This window comes from Oncorhynchus nerka, linkage group LG27 (genome assembly GCF_034236695.1).
Source record: "Oncorhynchus nerka isolate Pitt River linkage group LG27, Oner_Uvic_2.0, whole genome shotgun sequence".
Taxonomy (NCBI): Eukaryota; Metazoa; Chordata; class Actinopteri; order Salmoniformes; family Salmonidae; genus Oncorhynchus; species Oncorhynchus nerka.
This window is the reverse complement of record NC_088422.1, coordinates 96,439,525-96,464,141: the sequence shown is the minus strand read 5'-3', so window position 1 is coordinate 96,464,141 and position 24,617 is coordinate 96,439,525. Positions and strand designations below refer to the sequence as shown.

Here is a 24,617-nt window from a genome sequence, read left to right as displayed (position 1 = left end):
AGTGACACACAGGAAGTTAACTTTTTTTAGGCTTCTTCTTCTTCTTCTGCCACAACACATCTGTAAAGAAGACAGAAAAATGGCGGACCTCAGGAAAATCAGTTCTGGGTCTCTGCCCTATGTAAACGTTTCCCGAAAAGTGTCAGTTCAAGGGAAGATTTTTATCCTACTCTGTATAATATTGGCCGAACCCGGAGGAGCTACCACCCACTGGGTCGTCACTGAAGATGGAAAAATTCAACAGCAAGTACGTTAACGGCTCGTGTTTATAACCGTATGTGGCTAGCTAGCTAACGATTTTATCACATATAGGTAGAACCCGTTTCTTTGACTTTACTGTTGCTAACATTTGCTAACACGGCTGAAGGCTCATACTAGCTTGTCAACCATCGATTGCCAATTAACTACTTATAAGTTCCTCTCTGGGACTTTTGCTAGCACAGTAATGCAGCAATGCTGACCCCCAGATAAATAACGTTAGCTAAGTTAGTTAGAGAACGGGGTCTCTGAGTAAGCCAGAATTAACTTACATATTATCTAGCTCTAACTAGTTAAAGGCATCCAATCATCCTAGAAAATCTAAAATAACGCAAACTAGTGATAGGTGATTGGTAGGTAGTAGGTTGGCAAGCTAGCTAATTAGCTACTGGGCTCAAAGATAATGGGCGCAACAGAGCTGACAGACTCAGAGTCGGCACATCCAGCTAACTAGTAGTTCTGATGCAACCAATAGTTTTGACATCCAGCACAATGTCAAAACTCTCTTGGTTGCATCGAAGCTAAGTGAATTGAATGTAAAAATTGTGATTCGGGCTTGATGTAAGCCCAGAAATAATAGGGGTTTAAATAAAATAATATTTGATGTAACCTTTGTAGCTATACACAACTAATCTACCACCTCTGGCCTGCTCGCCTCCCTACCACTGAGGAAGTACAGTTCCTGCGCAGCCCAGTCAAAACTGTTCGCTGCTCTGGCCCCCCAATGGTGGAACAAACTCCCTCACGACGCCAGGACAGCGGAGTCTATCACCACCTTCCGGAGACACCTGAAACCCCACCTCTTTCAGGAATACCTAGGATAGGATAAAGTAATCCTTCTCACCCCCCTTAAAAGATTTAGATGCACTATTGTAAAGTGGCTGTTCCACTGGATGTCTTAAGGTGAACGCACCAATTTGTATGTCGCTCTGGATAAGAGCGTCTGCTAAATGACTTAAATGTAAGTGTAAATGTAATCTAATGTATCCACTTACAAGTGACGTTTAGAAGGACATTAAATGTTCAGACTATTTAGCCATTGACATTCTGTTCAGCTGTGGCCAAACTATCTAAAACGGATGGATTGGGGAAAAACCTAAGATTACCAACTGCTACTACTACGTAATTACGGTGTCAAATCAGCCAGGTTCCTCTGCCTCAATTCTGTTTTGGGGTTGTCTCGCTTCACGTGTACTGTGGTCAGCGGACTCAGAGGTCTTTAATCTTTGGGTCATAGAGTGGAAACAAGTACTGTCACTGTTTATTTTAAGACTAACATTTTCATTTTTTTTGCAGGTTGACTCTCCTTTAAATCTTAAACATCCACATGACCTTGTCATCTTCATGCGACAGGAGACCCGTGTCAACTACCTGAAGAAGTTAGAGGTGATGATCATCTTTTAATGACTACCTCACTGTGCTCATAGCCTATTGCTCTACTTCCTGGTTTTACAATGTTAGTCCAAGGCCACTGTGTTAAACATCTATACTGCTGTGCTCTCCCTTACTTGAAAGATGCAATAGCTCCAATAGTCACAGCTGTTCAATAGTCATTTAATACTCATTGATTATTGAAGAATATATTGGATCACATCAGATGGGGCAACCTGTCTTCCTTTCTTTATGTTCCAGTGAGATATAACATTGCTTCTAAATCAAGTCCCACTGAAAGGTCTGAATCTCATGTCTCTGACCCCTGCTTTGTTCAGAAGCAGCTTGTCGCTCAGAAGATTCACATTGAGGAGAATGAGGACAGGGACACGGGCTTGGAGCAGAGGCACTATAAAGAGGATGCCGACTGTGTCATGGCTAAAGTACCCCTGGGAGACTTGGATCTCTACGATGGTACCTACATCTCCCTGGAGAGTAAAGACATCAGGTAAGCCCAGGCTGTGCACTCTTGACCAATCATTTGGTTGTTACTAATGTGCCCTCACATAACTCATTATCAAGGGGAAGCACTGATAAGGGATGTTGACATGTGTCATCCGTCATTGGTCGTGCTCCAAAATGGCTTCATCTTATCATTGACATTGACCAATGACATGAGTCATTTTTTGGGGGTGATTTTCAACAACATACAATATATAAGCATTGGATGATCACGTCACATATGTTAGAGGTCATGACACTACAGCACAAAACAACATCTTTTTATACAAACAAATATATATTTGTTTTAATTTAACATTTATTTAACTAGGCAAGTCAGTTAAGAACAAATTATTATTTACAATGACTGCCTAGGAACAGTGGTTTAGCTGCCTTGTTCAGGGGCAGAACAACATATTTTTACCTTGTCAGCTCGGGGATTCGATCTAGCAACCTTTCTGTTACTGGCCCATCGCTCTAACCATTAGGCTACTTGCTGGTTACTGGCCCATAGCTCTAACCACTAGGCTACTTGCTGGTTACTGGCCCATCGCTCTAACCACTAGGCTACTTGCTGGTTACTGGCCCATCGCTCTAACCACTAGGCTACTTGCTGGTTACTGGCCCATCGCTCTAACCACTAGGCTACCTGCTGGTTACTGGCCCATCGCTCTAACCACTAGGCTACTTGCTGGTTACTGGCCCATCGCTCTAACCACTAGGCTACTTGCTGGTTACTGGCCCATCGCTCTAACCACTAGGCTACTTGCTGGTTACTGGCCCATCGCTCTAACCACTAGGCTACTTGCTGGTTACTGGCCCATCGCTCTAACCACTAGGCTACCTGCTGGTTCCTGGCCCATCGCTCTAACCACTAGGCTACCTGCTGGTTCCTGGCCCATCGCTCTAACCACTAGGCTACCTGCTGGTTACTGGCCCATCGCTCTAACCACTAGGCTACTTGCTGGTTACTGGCCCATAGCTCTAACCACTAGGCTACTTGCTGGTTACTGGCCCAAGTCTCTAACCACTAGGCTACTTGCTGGTTACTGGCCCATAGCTCTAACTACTAGGCTACCTGCTGGTTACTGGCCCATCTCTCTAACCACTAGGCTACTTGCTGGTTACTGGCCCATCTCTCTAACCACTAGGCTACCTGCTGGTTACTGGCCCAAGTCTCTAACCACTAGGCTACTTGCTGGTTACTGGCCCATCGCTCTAACCACTAGGCTACCTGCTGGTTACTGGCCCATCGCTCTAACCACTAGACTACCTGCTGGTTACTGGCCCAACGCTCTAACCACTAGGCTACTTGCTGGTTACTGGCCCAAGTCTCTAACCACTAGGCTACCTGCTGGTTACTGGCCCAATGCTCTAACCACTAGGCTACCTGCTGGTTACTGGCCCAACGCTCTAACCACTAGGCTACCTGCTGGTTACTGGTCCAACGCTCTAACCACTAGGCTACCTGCTGGTTACTGGCCCATCGCTCTAACCACTAGGCTACCTGCTGGTTACTGGCCCAACGCTCCAACCACTAGGCTACATGCTGGTTACTGGCCCATCGCTCTAACCACTAGGCTACCTGCTGGTTACTGGTCCAATGCTCTAACCACTAGGCTACCTGCTGGTTACTGGTCCAACGCTCTAACCACTAGGCTACCTGCTGGTTACTGGTCCAACGCTCTAACCACTAGGCTACCTGCTGGTTACTGGCCCAACGCTCTAACCACTAGGCTACCTGCTGGTTACTGGCCCAATGCTCTAACCACTAGGCTACTTGCTGGTTACTGGCCCATCGCTCTAACCACTAGGCTACCTGCTGGTTACTGGTCCAATGCTCTAACCACTAGGCTACCTGCTGGTTACTGGCTGGTTAACCACTGGCTACCTGCTGGTTACTGGCCCAAGCTCTAACCACTAGGCTACCTGCTGGTTACTGGTCCAACGCTCTAACCACTAGGCTACCTGCTGGTTACTGGTCCAACGCTCTAACCACTAGGCTACCTGCTGGTTACTGGTCCAACGCTCTAACCACTAGGCTACCTGCTGGTTACTGGTCCAACGCTCTAACCACTAGGCTACCTGCTGGTTACTGGCCCATCGCTCTAACCACTAGGCTACCTGCTGGTTACTGGTCCAACGCTCTAACCACTAGGTTACCTGCTGGATACTGGCCCATCGCTCTAACCACTAGGTTACCTGCTGGTTACTGGCCCATCGCTCTAACCACTAGGCTACCTGCTGGTTACTGGTCCAACGCTCCAACCACTAGGCTACCTGCTGGTTACTGGTCCAATGCTCTAACCACTAGGCTACTTGCTGGTTACTGGCCCATCGCTCTAACCACTAGGCTACCTGCTGGTTACTGGTCCAATGCTCTAACCACTAGGCTACCTGCTGGTTACTGGCCCATCGCTCTAACCACTAGGCTACCTGCTGGTTACTGGCCCATCGCTCTAACCACTAGGCTACCTGCTGGTTACTGGTCCAACGCTCTAACCACTAGGCTACTTGCTGGTTACTGGCCCATCGCTCTAACCACTAGGCTACCTGCTGGTTACTGGTCCAATGCTATAACCACTAGGCTACCTGCTGGTTACTGGCCCATCGCTCTAACCACTAGGCTACCTGCTGGTTACTGGCCCATCGCTCTAACCACTAGGCTACCTGCTGGTTACTGGTCCAACGCTCTAACCACTAGGCTACCTGCTGGTTACTGGTCCAATGCTCTAACCACTAGGCTACCTGCTGGTTACTGGTCCAACGCTCTAACCACTAGGCTACCTGCTGGTTACTGGCCCAACCACTAGGTTACCTGCTAACCACTCTAACCATTAGGCTACCTGCTGGTTACTGGTCCAACGCTCTAACCACTAGGCTACCTGCTGGTTACTGGTCCAACGCTCTAACCACTAGGCTACCTGCCGCCCACAAATAAACAATGGAAGTATTTACATACTGTCAGAAGTCATTATTAGAACACACAAAGTGATATTCGAACATTGGAGAACGTAGGGAGTTTACAAGAGGACAAGTATTCTTGATGACACCCTGGTGATGAGAAATCAACAAAGATTTCTGATAGAATAAACCATGATGGCTTGTCTTTCACATCTAGATCAGCATGTCCTACATCAACAGGCATTTTAAACAGCTACATGATACAAGTCAACCATTGGTTACCTTTTCTGCTCTTGTTCCCCCTCTTCTGCTGGACACTATGCTCCCTGGACCTTGACTATGGATGTTTCTTTCAGCCCTGAGGATTACGTAGATTTTAGGTCCCCTCTACCCCCGGATCTGGAGAAGCCTGACTGTGCCGGAGTATTTGAGCTCCCATATAGTATCCACGGTTTCCAGCATCTCCGGGTGAGTTGAAGGGGAAAGCAAACCTGCTTGTTAATGCGATTGCACATACATGTCTGGATCTGTGCCATATATGTCTATGTTTTCCAGGGCGTGCAGGAACAGGTGAACCTCACATCTCCTCTGCTCTCTAAAGAGGACCCCATTTTTGGCTCCCTGTCCCACAAACTGGGCCGCAGCATGGATGAGGTGGGCCATCGCATCCAGCAGGGCCTGCTGAGGGTACTCTATCGCCACTCTTCACCCTCACATATAGCCGCATGGGATTACTTTGAACTTTTATGCACTGATTTGTTCAATGTTTTAAAACAGTCACTGTTTTAATAGTGTTCTGGTTTGACTTTCATATAGTTCCCTTCTGATGACCTGTTTGTTGTGTTGTCCAGAACTCCTCATCCTGGGTGCTGTATAACCTGGCGTCGTTCTACTGGAGGATAAAGAATGAGCCCAGGCGGGCGGTGGACTGTGTGATCCGGGCCCTGCACTTCTCACCCAGGTACGAACAAAGGAAAACTCAGCCCCTGGCTTCAGCTTGTCAGGCATCAGGGTCATGTTCATTAGGACACATGATGTAAAGCACTTTGCAATGGAAAACTAAATGAGCCTTTCTTATTGGACAAGTCCTAGTATTCCATTATGTTGTCTGTCCGTTGGTGGCCAATGAACATGTCCCAGCTATGGTTATTCAACTCTCGTTGTCTGTTGTGTATCCAGGCAGCACAAGGACCTGGCCCTGGTGAACATGGCCAACATCCTGCACAGGGCCCACTTCTCTGCTGACGCTGCCATCGTGGCTCACACTGCCCTGGATTTGACCTCTGACCTTCTCACCAGCCACTACACCCTGGGGAACATCTACGCAGTGAGTTACAGCACCACTAGTAGATGCACTGAATACAACCCAAGAGATAACAAGTTAAAGAGATTCCACTTGTTTCCAAGTTGGTTCCTGATGGAATACACACAAGACAGACAAAACCACAGAAAGCTAGCTGTACGACATCATCATCTGGTTTCATCAACAGTTGCAGCTCTATCATTCCCATTGAGGCACCATTCTACATCATGTGTAGTGAAACGGTACTAGCATCTATCAAGAGAACAGCAGGGGTCCAAGCACTGACCCTTGAGGAACACCAAAGTCAGTTTTTAGGGATGTCTAATGACGATAAAGAAAGCAGGCATTAGGTGATTTAAACCAAATGTAGACTTTAAATAGAACACGTGGTTCTGCAACATTTGTTTCCACTACGTTTTAACATTTCTGGAGGGACGTTGACGTAGAGTTGTGTTGGTTTTTGTTCACATACTGTCTGCTTTTAATGTTTTCACTACATCAACACAGTAGGATGATACTTTCAGTAGGATGATACACTAGGATGATACACTTACAGTAGGATGATACACTAGGATGATACACTGACAGTAGGATGATACACTAGGATGATACACTGGCAGTAGGATGATACACTAGGATGATACACTGACAGGAGGATGATACACTTACACTAGGATGATACACTTACACTAGGATGATACACTGACAGGAGGATGATACACTGGGATGATACACTGACAGTAGGCTGATACACCGGGATGATACACTGACAGTAGGCTGATACACCAAGATGATACACTGACAGTAGGCTGATACACTAGGATGATACACTGACAGTAGGCTGATACACTAGGATGATACACTGACAGGAGGATGATACACTAGGATGATACACTGACAGGAGGATGATACACTTACTGTAGGATGATACACTGACAGGAGGATGATACACTGGGATGATACACTGACAGTAGGCTGATACACCAGGATGATACACTGACAGTAGGCTGATAGACTAGGATGATACACTCACACTGGGATGATACACTGACAGTAGGCTGATACACCAGGATGATACACTGACAGTAGGCTGATACACTAGGATGATACACTCACACTGGGATGATACACTGACACTAGGCTGATACACCAGGCTGATACACTGACACTAGGCTGATACACTGACACTAGGCTGATACACTAGGATGATACACTGACACTAGGATGATACACTGACATTAGGATGATACACTAGGCTGATACACTGACAGGAGGCTTATACACTAGGCTGATACACTGACACTAGGCTGATACACTGACACTAGGCTGATACACTGACACTAGGATGATACACTAGGATGATACACTGACATTAGGATGATACACTGACATTAGGATGATACACTAGGCTGATACACTGACACGAGGCTGGTACACTGACATTAGGATGATACACTAGGATGATACACTGACATTAGGATGATACACTAGGATGATACACTGACACTAAGATTTTTTACAAAACTGGAGTATAGCAATAATTTATCCAACAGTTATGCAGTGAATATGGATGTAGGATGTTACTGCAATGCTTGTTGGCATGGTTTTCTTCAGGTGCTCAGGAAGTCTTTTCCTGCTGATTTATTGTCAATGTTACCGGCCCTGACCTTCAGTTCTCTCTCCATTTATACTAGACAAGTGAATCATCTCTAATAGATTATTTATCTCTGTCTGTCTCTACCTCCTGTCCTCTATCCTCTTTGTCTTTAGATGCTGGGGGAGTATAACCACTCAGTGCTGTGCTATGAGCAGGCTCTCCAGGCCCAGCCGGGCTTTGAGCAGGCCCTGAGGAGGAAGCACGCCGTCCTCTGTCAGCAGAAACTGGAGCAGCGCCTGGAGGCCCAACACAGGTAAAGGCACAGTGCCTCACTGCTCAGGGTGTGGTTAGGTTCATAGAGAGTGAGGAACCATTTTGAAGGGGATTTGATGGGAAGGGAAGGGAAGTATTGTTGTGGACACAGACTTCCTCTTTATGTGGGACAGGTTACAATGCTGAAAATACCCTGAGTCGACAAAATATTATGAACACCTGCTCTTTCCATGACAGACCGACCAGGGGAATCCAGGTGAAAGCTGTGATCCCTTATTGTTGTCACTTTTTGTTAAATCCACTTCAATCAGTGTAGATGAAGGAGAGGAGACGGGTTAATAAAAGAAGGATTTTTAAGCCTTGTGACAGTTCCGACATGGATTGTGTATATGTGCCATTGAGGGTAAAGACAAAAGATTGAAGTGCCTTTGTGTCAAGAACTGCAATGCTGCTGTGTTTTTCACGCCCAACAGTTTCCTGTGTGTATACAGAATGGTCCACCACCCAAAGGACATCCAGCCAACTTGACACAACTGTGGGAAGCATTGGAGTCAACATGGGTCAGCATCCCTGTGGAACGCTTTCAACACCTTGTAGAGTCCATGACCCGACGAATTGAGTCTGTTCTGAGGGCAACGGGAGCCACTCAATATTAGGAAGGTGTCAGTAGGCCTCGGGCTAGCTATATGTGATCTGTCACACCCCCCAGGTCTCTGCAGCGCACGCTGAACGAGCTGAAGGAATACCAGAAACAGCATGACCACTACCTGCGTCAGCAGGAGGCCCTGGACAAATACAAGCTGCTGCAGGAAGAGCAGATCCTCCGCAACATCATCCACGAGACCCAGATGGCCAAGGAGGCACAGCTGGGTGAGATGCTATACACACACACACACACACAATATATACACACACTCGCACGCAATATATACACACACTCGCACGCAATGTATACACACACTCGCACGCAATATATACACACACTCGCACGCAATATACACACACACTCGCACGCAATATACACGCAATATATACACACACACTCGCACGCCCACACACTCGCACACACACACACTCGCACGCAATATACACACACACACTCGCACGCTAATATACACACACACTCGCACGCATATACACACACACTCGCACGCTATATACACACACACACTCGCACGCAATATATACACACACACACACACACTCGCACGCTATATACACACACACTCGCACGCTATATACACACACACACTCGCACGCACACACACACATACTCGCACGCTATATACACACACACACTCTATATACACACACACACGCATATATACACACACACACTCGCACGCTATATACACACACACACACTCGCACGCTATATATACACACACACACTCGCACGCTATATACACACACACACTGTGACACACACACACTCGCACTATATACACACACACTCGCACACACACACTGTGCTATATGACCACACACATCTGCTAATACACACACACTCATATACCATCGCACGTGTATACACACACACACTGACCATATACACACACACACACTAACCATGTGTATATACACACACACACACTGACCATATAACATCTGCTAACACACACACACTGTGCTATATGACACACACACACATCACGCTATATACACACACAACCATGTGTATATGACCAACACACATCTGCTAACGCATATACACACACCACACTGCAACCATGTGTATGTGACCACACAACATCTGCTAATACCACACACACTGTATGTATATACACATTAACATCTGCTAACCATGTGTATGTGACCACAACATCATGCAATAACCATGTGTATGTGACCACACTCATAACATCTCACAGATAACCATGTGTATGTGACACAATAACATATGGATGAGCAACCATCGTTCATCCATATGACATGAACATATTCTCATTCACCCCTTTATTGTGTGTATTAGGTGACCATGACTTGTTGGTTATTACTGCACTGCTAGAACCTCAAGCATTTATGTGACCATTAACATCTGCTAACCATGTGTATGTGACCAATAACATCTGATAACCATGTGTATGTGACCAATAACATCTGCTAACCATGTGTATGTGACCAATAACATCTGCTAACCATGTGTATGTGACCAATAACATCTGCTAACCATGTGTATGTGACCATTAACATCTGCTAACCATGTGTATGTGACCAATAACATCTGCCAACCATGTGTATGTGACCAATAACATCTGCTAACCATGTGTATGTGACCAATAACATCTGCTAACCATGTGTATGTGACCAATAACATCTGCTAACCATGTGTATGTGACCAATAACATCTGCTAACCATGTGTATGTGACCAATAACATCTGCCAACCATGTGTATGTGACCATTAACATCTGCCAACCATGTGTATGTGACCATTAACATCTGCCAACCATGTGTATGTGACCATTAACATCTGCCAACCACGTGTAATGTGACCAATAACATCTGCTAACCATGTGTATGTGACCAATAACATCTGCTAACCATGTGTATGTGACCATTAACATCTGCTAACCATGTTATCACCAATAACATCTGTAACCATGTGTATGTGACCATTAACATCTACAACCATGTTTGTGACCAATAACATCTGCTAACCATGTGTATGTGACCAATAACATCTGCTAACCATGTGTATGTGACCATTAACATCTGCCAACCATGTGTATGTGACCATTAACATCTGCAACCATGCTATGTGACCATTAACATCTGCCAACCATGTGTATGTGACCAACCCTAACATCTGCAACCATGTGTATGTGACCATTAACATCTACTAACCATGTGAGTTAACATCTGTAACCATGTGTATGTGACCAATAACATCTGCTAACCATGTGTATGTGACCAATAACATCTGCTAACCATGTGTATGTGACCAATAACATCTGCTAACCATGTGTATGTGACCAATAACATTTGATTTGAGTTTAATATAAATGAATTTGTCCATTTAGAGATGGTCAGTTAATTCTGTCTATTCACCTTGGTAAACATTAAAATAGTGCATCAATAATGAGTTGTTTTGTTCAGGCAACCACCAGATGTGTCGTCTGGGCCAACAACAGAGCAGCCTGTTCTGCCCCTTGGACCTGCCGGTGCGTTATCACCGTGGAGACCTGTTTGAGCACGTCCACCACATCCAGTTTGGAGAGGAGGTCTCTGTGGCCGGCAGCGTTGCTCTGGTGTCGGAGCCGAGCACCAACCAGACCACCAGCTCACACCTCCACCCCTCTGTGTCCGGAGACCCTGAGCCTGCAGCCCTCTGGGGCCACCAGGCCTCCCCCACCCAAGTGAGTTCAGACTGTGTGTGTTTGGCAGGATTTATTAGTGTGTGTGGATAGTGGGCTTTGTGCTGTGTTGGCAGGACAGTCTAAAGGTTCTGTGGAACTGACTGCGTGTGTTTTGTCTGTAGGACATTCAGAAGCTGCTGTGGCCCCGGAGGGCAGACTGTGCTGATGAGTTTCCTGTCATCCCCCCCGCCCACCTACTACCCACCTTCTACCTCCCACCTGAGACACAGGGCCCCAGGTTAGTGTGTTAGACACTGGGCCCCGGGTTAGCGTGTTAGACACTGGGCCCCAGGTTAGCGTGTTAGACACTGGGCCCCGGGTTAGCGTGTTAGACACTGGGCCCCGGGTTAGTGTGTTAGACACTGGGCCCCAGGTTAGTGTGTTAGACACTGGGCCCCGGGTTAGTGTGTTAGACACTGGGCCCCGGGTTAGTGTGTTAGACACTGGGCCCCGGGTTAGTGTGTTAGACACTGGGCCCCGGGTTAGCGTGTTAGACACTGGGCCCCGGGTTAGCGTGTGTTAGACACTGGGCCCCGGGTTAGTGTTAGACACTGGGCCCCGGGATAGTGTGTTAGACACTGGGCCCCGGGATAGTGTGTTAGACACTGGGCCCCGGGATAGTGTGTTAGACACTGGGCCCCGGGATAGCGTGTTAGACACTGGGCCCCGGGATAGCGTGTTAGACACTGGGCCCCGGGATAGCGTGTTAGACACTGGGCCCCGGGATAGCGTGTTAGACACTGGGCCCCGGGTTAGCGTGTTAGACACTGGGCCCCGGGTTAGCGTGTTAGACACTGGGCCCCGGGTTAGCGTGTTAGACACTGGGCCCCGGGTTAGCGTGTTAGACACTGGGCCCCGGGTTAGCGTGTTAGACACTGGGCCCCGGGTTAGCGTGTTAGACACTGGGACTCGGGTTAGCGTGTTAGACACTGGGCCCCGGGTTAGCGTGTTAGACACTGGGCCCCGGGTTAGCGTGTTAGACACTGGGCCCCGGGTTAGCGTGTTAGACACTGGGCCCCGGGTTAGCGTGTTAGACACTGGGCCCCGGGTTAGCGTGTTAGACACTGGGCCCCGGGTTAGCGTGTTAGACACTGGGCCCCGGGTTAGCGTGTTAGACACTGGGCCCCGGGTTAGCGTGTTAGACACTGGGCCCCGGGTTAGCGTGTTAGACACTGGGCCCCGGGTTAGCGTGTTAGACACTGGGCCCCGGGTTAGCGTGTTAAACACTGGGCCCCGGGTTAGCGTGTTAGACACTGGGCCCCGGGTTAGCGTGTTAGACACTGGGCCCCGGGTTAGCGTGTTAGACACTGGGCCCCGGGTTAGCGTGTTAGACACTGGGCCCCGGGTTAGCGTGTTAGACACTGGGCCCCGGGATAGCGTGTTAGACACTGGGCCCCGGGTTAGCGTGTTAGACACTGGGCCCCGGGTTAGCGTGTTAGACACTGGGCCCCGGGTTAGCGTGTTAGACACTGGGCCCCGGGTTAGCGTGTTAGACACTGGGCCCCGGGTTTGCGTGTGCCAGGTTGTTTGTGTATGCTACCTTTTTGTGCCTGTTTCTAACATGGTGTGTGTTGTATCTTGAAGCCGTGTGTGTGCTGGTCGATTGTGTTGACTCGTAGAGCCTCTTCCTCAGCATGGTTTGTGTAACATGTGATGTATGATATGACATTCATGTATTTGCTGACCTCACTGATGTGTGTTCAGCCTCCAGACGGTGCTGTACGGTACCGGACCCCCTCCCTCCTCCCTGGCTTCTCCAGACTGTGGCCCTGTGCTCCAGCCCCCTCCAGCTGACCTGCCTGCCTCTGTGGGCTGGACCTTGGAGGACAAGGAGCTGCCAGACCCCCACGCCACCCAGGTCAGTGCGTGTATTGGATAGGTGGTCTATAACATCAACATATTTTAGAGACTGGGCTTTGGATTCAATACAATACCATCTTTATTAATCCATTTTACAGAGACAACAGAAATGTGTTTTCTGTCACAGTACCCATCTTCACCACTGGGAGCACCACTGAGTCAGCCCCACTGGAGCAGGGTTTAAGTGTGTCACTGTGCTGATCCTGTGTGTGTGTGTGTGTGTGGGTGCAGGTACTGCTGTCTCGCAGCAGAGGCTGGAGTTTGGAGCAGGCTGGTGCCAGCATAGCCCAAGCCATGAAGAAGGTGAGCGCTATAGAACAGAGAAACGTCGTTTCATATCAGAAATATCCTCCACTGCTGTCCTGAGAAATGCAATGGCTTTGGGCTGTTCTGTCAGAATAAACAGCCTTCCACAGTTGTAATAGGAAATGATCCGTCTTCAGACAGTGTACATCCTCCTCTCCTCCAGGATAGCGCCCCTGGCTGGTTGCTCCAGAACGAGGCGGCGTTGTTCTGGCGGGCGAAGGGTAACGGTACCAGCTCGCTGCAGTGTCTGCGCCACTCCCTGGCCTCGGCTCCGCCCACCCAGCGCCACCTGCCCCTCGTCAACGCTGCCAATCTGCTTCTGCGCCACGGCCTCAGTGCCCACGCACACACTCTGCTGGAGGACGCCCTGGCACTCAACGCCTCTGAGGTACACACACTTTTAACTACTTTATTTAAATCCACCAATCACATTACATTCGAGAAGGATTGAAACATTTCAAAGGGCCACTTAAGGAAACAGAAAGCACCTTGTTCTCCAGACAGCCAGGCGACCCACAGCTGTCAAAGAGCAGTTCCTAGCCCTCTGCTTTGCTCCAGTCTTAGGCAGGCCTGCAGGCCACGCACTGTTAGGTGTTGTACCTGGCTGAGACTGCCAAATATCAGGACTACTAACAGCTTGCAGCTATATCTGAGGCTGTTCTAGTAGGATACGATGGTCTGGTATTTCAGCAATGGTCTGCTCCACGTCACAATCAAATCACACTCTGCTGGAGGACACCTTGGTTCCCAACACCTCTGAGGTGTACACACACACACACACACACACACACACACTCCTTTTCTTACATTCATATTCCTGTTCTTGCATGACATATATCCCGAGTGGCGCAGCGGTCTAAGGCACTGTGTCTCGGTGCAAAAGGCGTCTCTACAGTCCCTGGTTCGAATCCAGGCTGTATCACATCCGGCCGTGATTGGGAGTCCCATAGGGTGGCGCACAATTGGCCCAGCTTCGTCCGGGTTTGGCCGGGGTAGGCCGCCATTGTAAATAAGAATTTGTTCTTATTTGACTTGCCTCGTTAAATAAAGGTTCAATTAAACCAGTTTTAAAGTGTCATACAGCACCTTTAGGAGTTGTCCACAGTGTTCTCTAATGGGATGTTATGTAATGATGTCCACAGTGTTCTCTAATGGGATGTTACATAATGATATCCACAGTGTTCTCTAATGGGATGTTACATAATGATATCCACAGTGTTCTCTAATGGGATGTTATGTAATGATGTCCACAGTGTTCTCTAATGGGATGTTACATAATGATATCCACAGTGTTCTCTAATGGGATGTTATGTAATGATATCCACAGTGTTCTCTAATGGGATGATGTTATATCATAATGATGTTATATCCACAGTGTTCTCTAATGGGATGTTATGTTACATAATGATATCCACAGTGTTCTCTATATCCACAGTGTTCTCTAATGGGATGTTATGATGTTATGTAATGATGGGATGTTATGTAATGATGTCAGTGTTCTCTAATGGGATGTTACATAATGATGTCCACAGTGTTCTCTAATGGGATGTTATGTAATGATGTCCACAGTGTTCTCTAATGGGATGTTATGTAATGATATCCACAGTGTTCTCTAATGGGATGTTATGTAATGATGTCCACAGTGTTCTCTAATGGGATGTTATGTAATGATGTATCCACAGTGTTCTCTAATGGGATGTTATGTAATGATATCCACAGTGTTCTCTAATGGGATGTTATGTAATGATGTTATGTAATGATATCACAGTGTTCTCTAATGGGATGTTATGATAATGATGTTACATAATGATGTCCACAGTGTTCTCTAATGGGATGTTATGATAATGATGTTATGTAATGATATCCACAGTGTTCTCTAATGGGATGTTATGTAATGATATCCACAGTGTTCTCTAATGGGATGTTATGTAATGATATCCACAGTGTTCTCTAATGGGATGTTATGTAATGATATCCACAGTATGGTCCCAATGGGATGTTATATGATGATGTCCATTCTAATGACTCTGTTTCCCTGCTCTCCTCTGGTCCCCTGGCAGCCCCACACTCTCCTGAGCCTGGTGAGCGTGAATCTGGCCCAGGGCAACGTGACGGGCGCCCTGGACCTGTTCCGCCAGACCCTGGCTCTCTCTGCCAGTTGTGCCCAGTGCCGTGCCAGCCTGCCCCTTCTGCGATGCCTGCAGTTCTACCCCTTCCTGTACAACCTGCAGCGCTCGCCATGTCCGCGTGAGTGCCCCGGTTCACCTCTCATGCCATACTTTATTGTCCATTGTTGTGGAAATTAATTTGGGAGGCCTGGGATAAGTGGTACTTGGCTTATTTTATTGTCAGTACCAACCTTCCCCTTTTGACCTCTGTCTGTCTTGTGTAAGGAGTGACAGTGTTGTAAATTCAAACTTTGACCTCTGTCTGTCTTGTGTAAGGAGTGACAGTGTTGTAAATTCAAACTTTGACCTCTGTCTGTCTTGTGTAAGGAGTGACAGTGTTGTAAATTCAAACTTTGACCTCTGTCTGACTATCTTGTCTAAAGGCTTTAATAATAAACAGGTGATCAGCTGTAGTATTGGAGATGGACCTGGAATCTATCTGCAGTCCACCCTCTGATTTTCTCTCTCTGTCTGTCTGTCTGTGTCTCTCTCTCTCTTTCTGTGTCTCTGTCTCTCTCTTTCTATGTCTCTCTCTTTCTGTGTCTCTCTCTTTCTGTGTCTCTCTCTTTCTATGTCTCTCTCTTTCTGTGTCTCTCTTTCTATGTCTCTCTCTTTCTGTGTCTCTCTCTTTCTTTGTGTCTCTCTCTTTCTGTGTCTCTCTCTCTCTGTGTCTCTCTCTCTCTGTGTCTCTCTCTCTCTGTGTCTCTCTCTCTCTCTTTCTGTGTCTCTCTCTCTCTCTTTCTGTGTCTCTCTCTCTCTCTTTCTGTGTCTCTCTCTCTCTCTTTCTGTGTCTCTCTCTCTCTCTTTCTGTGTCTCTGTCTCTCTCTTTCTGTGTCTCTCTCTCTCTCTCTTTCTGTGTCTCTCTCTCTGTTCTCTCTCTCTTTCTGTGTCTCTCTCTCTCTTTCTGTGTCTCTCTCTCTCTCTCTTTCTGTGTCTCTCTCTCTCTCTTTCTGTGTCTCTCTCTCTCTCTTTCTGTGTCTCTCTCTCTCTCTCTTTCTGTGTCTCTCTCTCTCTCTCTTTCTGTGTCTCTCTCTCTCTCTCTTTCTGTGTCTGTCTCTCTCTCTCTTTCTGTGTCTGTCTCTCTCTCTCTCTTTCTGTGTCTGTCTCTCTCTCTTTCTGTGTCTGTCTCTCTCTCTCTTTCTGTGTCTGTCTCTCTCTCTCTCTTTCTGTGTCTGTCTCTCTCTCTCTCTCTCTTCTTTCTGTGTCTGTCTATCTCTCTCTTTCTGTGTCTGTCTCTCTCTCTCTTTCTGTGTCTGTCTCTCTCTCTCTCTCTTTCTGTGTCTGTCTCTCTCTCTTTTTCTGTGTCTGTCTCTCTCTCTTTCTTGTCTGTCTCTCTCTCTCTCTCTGTCTGTCTCTCTCTCTCTCTCTCTCTCTCTCTTTCTGTGTCTCTTTCTCTCTTTCTGTGTCTCTCGCTTTATCTCTAGAATGTGGAGAAAAGAGGAAAGTGTTTTAAGTGGAGAAATGTTCCTCTCAATAATTGAAGCTGTTAAAAATAGTCCAGCTGCTGCTGCTTTTTAAAAAAGTCTATATTTGCCAATCAGACGCCAACCCTCTCACCATGTTTAGAACCTCCACACACACACTTTCTATGTAGAGGTGAAAAGGTGCAGGGTTACAAGAGAGACCCGTCTCCACTAGGAGGTCCAGTTCTGGTTTCTGTATTTGTTGCTTGAACGTCATGCACATGGTTGGAAGGCCAGTGTAGTGGAGAAAGTGTGTGTGTGTGTGTGTTGATGGTTTTAGTGTGTGTGTGCTGATGGCTTTAGTGTGTGTGTGCTGATGGTTTTAGTGTGTGTGTGCTGATGGTTTTAGTGTGTGTGTGCTGATGGTTTTAGTGTGTGTGTGCTGATGGCTTTAGTGTGTGTGTGCTGATGGCTTTAGTGTGTGTGTGCTGATGGTTTTAGTGTGTGTGCTGATGGCTTTAGTGTGTGTGTGCTGATGGTTTTAGTGTGTTTGTGCTGATGGCTTTAGTGTGTTTGTGCTGATGGCTTTAGTGTGTGTGCGCTGATGGCTTTAGTGTGTGTGTGCTGATGGCTTTAGTGTGTGTGTGCGCTGATGGCTTTAGTGTGTGTGTGCGCTGATGGCTTTAGTGTGTGTGTTGTGCTGATGGCTTTAGTGTGTGTGTGCGCTGATGGCTATAGTGTGTGTGTGTGTGCTGATGGCTTTAGTGTGTGTGTGCTGATGGCTTTAGTGTGTGTGTGTGTGTTGATGGGTTTAGTGTGCGTGTGTGTGTTGATGGCTTTAGTGTGCGTGTGTGCTGATGGCTTTAGTGTGCGTGTGTGCTGATGGCTTTAGTGTGTGTGTGTGTGCTGATGGCTTTAGTGTGTGCGTGTGTGCTGATGGCTTTAGTGTGTGTGTGCTGATGGCTTTAGTGTGTGTGTCAACAGAGGGTGCTTTGTGTGTCGGTGAGGAGGATGTGACTCTACATCTAGATGAATGGGAGGCTGGCAGTAGACAGAAGCAGCAGGAGGACCCCACCACCACGGCTGCCCAGGCTCTGCCTGTCTCCACAGTGGAGGAAGCCCTCCTGTTTGAGAGTAAGACCCTTGTGATTTGGACTACGACTGTATGAAATCAAATGAACAGACCTGTTCGTGGAGTTATGCACACTCAGATTCTCAAACATCTGGGTCCTGTTCATTAGGGCACTGTAGCAAACGTTTTGAAACGGAAAAACTACAAATGTCATGTTAAACCCTCCCTGTTTCTGTCCGTTGTCTTCCGTTTGGTACCTAATGAACAGGACCCTGCCTTTCTGTTTGTAACAGAGGTGGTGCTGGACAGTAACGGCTCTGGAGAGGCAAGCCAACAGCCTGGAGGAGGAGAGAGGGATGAGGAGGAGTGGCAGCTGAAGGAGGAGCTGATGGGGGCCTTTGAGGGGGCTCTGGACGTCGATGGGGCACTGGGCCTGTCCTGAGGGCATGTGGGGGGAGGGCCCTGCTGGGAACTGTGATGTATGACAAGCGGGGCGACAGACTGAGGGGCATCCGCAGTGCTGAAGATGTAATATAGAGACAGACCGGGTGATGGGAGAGACAGGGCCGGAGCGATGTAGGAGGGGGCCCTCCTGAGTAACTACCATGATGTAATATAGAGACAGACAGGAACTGTGAGGATGACGAGGGGGCTGAGTGGGTAGGTGTCCTGTCCTGAGTAACTACCATGATGTAATATAGAGACAGACAGGGGGCTGAGTGGTACATGTCCTGTCCTGAGTAACTACCATGATGTAATATAGAGACAGACAGGGGTAACTACCATGATGTAATATAGAGACAGACAGGGGCTGAGTGGTACTGTCCTGTCCTGAGTAACTACCATGATGTAATATAGAGACAGACAGGGGGCTGAGTGGTACATGTCCTGTCCTGAGTAACTACCATGATGTAATATAGAGACAGACAGGGGGCTGAGTGGTACATGTCCTGTCCTGAGTAACTACCATGATGTAATATAGAGACAGACAGGGGGAGTGGTAGTGGTACATGTCCCTGAGTAACTACCATGATGTAATATAGAGACAGACAGGGGCTGAGTGGTACATGTCCTGAGTAACTACCATGATGTAATATAGAGACCTGAGTAACTACCATGATGTAATACAGAGACAGACAGGGGGCTGAGTGGTACATGTCCTGAGTAACTACCATGATGTATATAAAGTTCTGTCCAACCAGTAGCCAGGCCCCAGCCCAACATCCCCCCCCACCTCTCTGTGTTCCTGGTCCTCCACAGATCACATTCCAGGTGAAGCGTGTGAGGAAGCCCAAGGCAGACAGCCCTGAGGTCTGGGGCAGTGCTGAGGACACCCTGCAGGGGGAGACACTGCTCCCTGGAGGCCACTCTGTTCTGGAGATCAGCGGCCCCACCATCCCTTCCCCCGGGCCTTCAGGTAATAAACTGCCTGCATGCTCACAGACAAACTCACAGTGACAATCTCTATTGTATTTACTTGACTCCTCGTGCCCTCTCGCCGCCTCCTCAAAACCCATTGGAGAAGAAGGCCAGTTGGGAGGGACCTCTGACTTTAACATCCAATGCATTCTGAGAAGGATGCGAGGAATCAAGGAAATACAATTTGAGATTTTCCCATAAAGACAGTTATTTTAGTCATCATCATTGAACCATACTAAGAAAGGTGTGTGTGTGTGTGTGTGTGTGTGTGCAGGGCGATGGAGGGACTATACCGGTCTGGGCTGGCCGGGGCCAGAGGAGTGCCAGAGAACACGCAGGGTAGACCTCACCACCGTGGCCAGTACCTGGCTGGCCGTGTCTGCCAAGAACATTGAGTCAGTACCAACCTTCCCCTTTGACCTCTGTCTGTCTTGTGTAAGGGGTTAGGACAGTGTTGTAAATTCAACCTTTGAACTCTGTCTGGTTATCTCATAGATAACTATATATAGTGTGTGACAGTGGTTTCCCAACCCTCCCCTGGGAATCTACCTCCCAGTCCACATTGTTCCAACCCTCCCCTGGGGAATCTACCTCCCAGTCCACATTGTTCCAACCCTCCCCTGGGGAATCTACCTCCCAGTCCACATTGTTCCAACCCTCCCCTGGGGAATCTACCTCCCAGTCCACATTGTTCCAACCCTCCCCTGGGGAATCTACCTCCCAGTCCACATTGTTCCAACCCTCCCCTGGGGAATCTACCTCCCAGTCCACATTGTTCCAACCCTCCCCTGGGGAATCTACCTCCCGGTCCACATTGTTCCAACCCTCCCCTGGGGAATCTACCTCCCGGTCCACATTGTTCCAACCCTGCATCGACAGCTGATTCAACTAACTAATAAACTAGTAAAATGTTGACTACCACTGGAGTCAGTTGGGATTCACTTTATTAGGACTTAAAGGGATAGTTGGAGTTTTAAACTCTTTTTAAAATATATATTTACACTGTTAAGATGAACTCTTGGATACCATTTGTATGTCTCTGTGGCGTATGAAGCATGGTCGTGTCTGGAGCCATTGTTCACTAGCCCAGTGACAGGAAGTCTACTGTAGCAACTAGCATAAAACTACCTTCAACTTCCTCCAAACTGTACACATAACATTGGTAACCATGACTTCATCTGACTCTGGGGAAGGAGATAGTTCAACATTTTGGCAAAATAAATATCTTCTTAACATCCAAAGCCACTTTTTAATTAGAAAAATGTCTAAAGTTCTATTCCCCCCTCCCCCGCTGTTCTCTCTTCCCCCCTCGCTGTTCTCTCTTTTCCCCCTCCCCGCTGTTCTCTCTTTTCCCCCTCCCCCGCTGTTCTCTCTTTTTCCCCTCCCCCGCTGTTCTCTCTTTTCCCCCTCCCCGCTGTTCTCTCTTTTCCCCCTCCCCCGCTGTTCTCTCGTTTCCCCCTCCCCGCTGTTCTCTCGTTTCCCCCTCCCCCCGCTGTTCTCTCGTTTCCACCCTCCCTCCGCAGCATCACGGAACACATAGACTTTACCACTCCACTCCAGGAGCCTGCGGTGGAGCCATTGTGCAACGCTAACCTGGCTGCCAGCATGCACACCCTGGACCACCTGGCTGGCGTGGCCAACCGCGCCGCCATCCACTACACCGGAGAGAGTCAACTCAGAGAGGTAGGTGACAGAGAGAGTCGACAGAGGTAGGGGACAGTCTACTCAGAGAGGTAGGGGGCAGAGAGTCTACTCAGACAGGTAGGGGACAGACTCTCAGGTAGGGGACAGGTAGGGGACAGAGAGACTCAGAGAGGTAGGGGACAGAGAGAGTCGACTCAGAGAGGTAGGGGACAGAGAGAGTCGACTCAGAGAGGTAGGGGACAGAGAGAGTCGACTCAGAGAGGTAGGGGACAGAGAGAGTCGACTCAGAGAGGTAGGGGACAGAGAGAGTCTACTCAGAGAGGTAGGGGACAGAGAGAGTCAACTCAGAGAGGTAGGGGACAGAGAGAGTCAACTCAGAGAGGTAGGGGACAGAGAGAGTCAACTCAGAGAGGTAGGGGACAGAGAGAGTCAACTCAGAGAGGGAGGGGACAGAGTCTCTCATATCTCACCAGTCTTTATCATTTCACTGTTCTGCCATGATCCGCAACCGGATTTCCGTTTGTCATTCAGGTTCTACAGAATCTGGGCAAAGATAAGTTCTCCCCTCAGTCCTTTGAGCAGGTGGGCACGCGCATCGCCAAGGTCTTGGAGAAGGTAGGTGTTTGTGGAGGTGGCAGCTGCCCGGCAGTATAAAGATCAATAAAATCCTGCAGACAAATGAAAGTCTCTCCTCTCCTGAGCAGAACCAGACATCGTGGGTCTTGTCCAGCATGTCTGCTCTCTACTGGAGGGTGAAGGGTCAGGGCAAGAGGGCCATCGACTGCCTACGCCAAGCCCTCCACTACGCCCCGCACCACATGAAGGTAACATGGACTGAGACTTGCCCAATAATAACACACAAGTTTGTTTTCCTTTGCAAAACATCTTTCTACTGTGTGAACTGCTGAACATGACCCTGTGCTTTAGGACTGTGTGATAATTCAGTATCTCTCTCTCCTTCCCTCCCTCTCAGGATGTACCTCTGATCAGCCTGGCCAACATCTTCCAGAACGCGCGGCTGTGGGAGGACGCTCTGACCGTGGCCCGCATGGCTGTGGAGATCGCCCCGCACTTCGTTGTCAACCACTTCACCCTCGCCAACGTCTACATCGCCATGGTGAGCCCACCACCAGGGGAACGGACCAGCATTGTTGTCATGGCCTGGCCATGAGTCGTCTGGTTCAGGGTCTGTCGTCTGGTTTAGGTCTGTCTGTTGTCTGGTTTAGGTCTGTCTGTTGTCTGGTTCGTGGTTCATGGTCTGCCGTCTGGTTCAGGGTCTGCCGTCTGGTTCATGGTCTGCCGTCTGGTTCATGGTCTGCCGTCTGGTTCAGGGTCTGCCGTCTGGTTCAGGGTCTGCCGTCTGGTTCAGGGTCTGCCGTCTGGTTCAGGGTCTGCCGTCTGGTTCAGGGTCTGTCGTCTGGTTCAGGGTCTGTCGTCTGGTTCAGGGTCTGCCGTCTGGTTCAGGGTCTGCCGTCTGGTTCAGGGTCTGCCGTCTGGTTCAGGGTCTGCCGTCTGGTTCAGGGTCTGCCGTCTGGTTCAGGGTCTGCCGTCTGGTTCAGGGTCTGTCTGTCGTCTGGTTCAGGGTCTGTCTGTCGTCTGGTTCAGGGTCTGTCTGTCGTCTGGTTCAGGGTCTGTCTGTCGTCTGGTTCAGGGTCTGTCTGTCGTCTGGTTCAGGGTCTGTCTGTCGTCTGGTTCAGGGTCTGTCTGTCGTCTGGTTTAGGGTCTGTCGTCTGGTTCAGGGTCTGCCGTCTGGTTAAGGTGCTTAATTCCCTTCAAGTGTCAGTGGTTGTGAAGCAGGTTATTTATGCTGGTATTGGTAAGTGTGTGTGTGTGTGTGAAATCTTATGCTGGTTGCGTGTCAGGGGGTGTGTTGAAGAATGCTAATGCTGCTTCTAATGCTGCTGTGTCAAATGATGACATGAGTATGAATTGTGGTAATTTGTGTAAATACTGATCAGTTGTATTTATTCTTCCTTGTTCACTGGTGTGTGTGTCTCTCCAGGAGGAGTTTGAGAAGGCCATGCGCTGGTATGAGTCCACTCTGGAGCTGCAGCCAGAGTTTGCCCCTGCCAAGGACCGCCTGAGAACCATCCAGTGTTACCTGCTAACCAAGAAGGACCGCCGTCTACCCTGAGACGACTCCACTGGAGAAGCCCTCGGCACACACACACCATACACACATACAAAAACATAACTTACAGTAGTTACTCACAACAAATCGGTTGTTGATTTATTTTATTTTTAAATGTTTGTTTTAAGTCATTGCCATATAATTTATGTCTAAAGGAATTCAGGGGTTCCATTCGCTGTGACCTCAGACTCTGGTCGTAGGGGGTAAAACCAACCACTTCCATTCGCTGTGACCTCAGACTCTGGTCGTAGGGGGTAAAACCAACCACTTCCATTCGCTGTGACCTCAGACTCTGGTCGTAGGGGGTAAAACCAACCACTTCCATTCCAATTCTATTAGGAAGCTTTGGGATGACCTCAGACTCCCTGTCCCATAGACTACAGGGTAAAACCAACCACTTCCATTTCGCTGTGACCGCAGACTCTGGTCGTAGGGGGTATATAGAGTCCCATAGACTAAAACCAACCACTTCCATTCCTGTCCCATAGACTACTATTAGGAAGCTTTGGGATGTATCCCAGTCATTCAGTATATAGAGTCCTCTACAGTGTCCCATAGACTACAGTATAAAGAGCCCAGCATAGTCTCATCATTCAGCCTCCCTGTCCCATAGACTACAGTATATAGAGTCCCATAGACTACAGTATATAGAGCCCAGCATAGTCTCATCATTCAGCCTCCCTGTCCCATAGACTACAGTATATAGAGTCCCATCATTCAGATAGACTACAGTATATAGAGCCCAGCATAGTCTCATCATTCAGCCTCCCTGTCCCATAGACTACAGTATATAGAGTCCCATAGACTACAGTATAAAGAGCAGTATCCCATCAGAGTCCCTGTCCCATAGACTACAGTATATAGAGCCCAGCATAGTCTCATCATTCAGCCTCCCTGTCCCATAGACTACAGTATATAGAGCCCAGCATAGTCTCATCATTCAGCCTCCCTGTCCCATAGACTACAGTATAAGAGCCCAGCATAGTCCCATCATTCAGCCTCCCTGTCCATAGACTACAGTATATAGAGCCCAGCATAGTCTCATCATT

At 48.3% G+C, this 24,617-nt stretch overlaps 1 protein-coding gene across 1 annotated transcript; it reads left to right on the top strand.

Annotated features, from left to right (window-relative positions):
• Positions 1-43: 43 nt before the first annotated feature.
• On the top strand, positions 44-23,914 carry ttc17 (tetratricopeptide repeat domain 17). The gene is given in 25 exon segments (XM_065012381.1): positions 44-247; positions 1,555-1,644; positions 1,968-2,137; positions 5,391-5,502; positions 5,590-5,721; positions 5,886-5,995; positions 6,214-6,361; positions 8,108-8,247; positions 8,917-9,077; positions 11,306-11,565; positions 11,688-11,803; positions 13,270-13,423; positions 13,657-13,728; positions 13,895-14,119; positions 15,792-15,978; positions 18,287-18,436; positions 18,668-18,848; positions 19,004-19,034; positions 19,635-19,791; positions 20,068-20,188; positions 21,317-21,476; positions 21,969-22,052; positions 22,142-22,261; positions 22,411-22,554; positions 23,440-23,914. Coding segments are annotated over 25 exon segments (3,525 nt in total). The 5' UTR covers positions 44-79; the 3' UTR covers positions 23,572-23,914.
• The last annotated feature ends 703 nt before the right edge of the window (positions 23,915-24,617 follow it).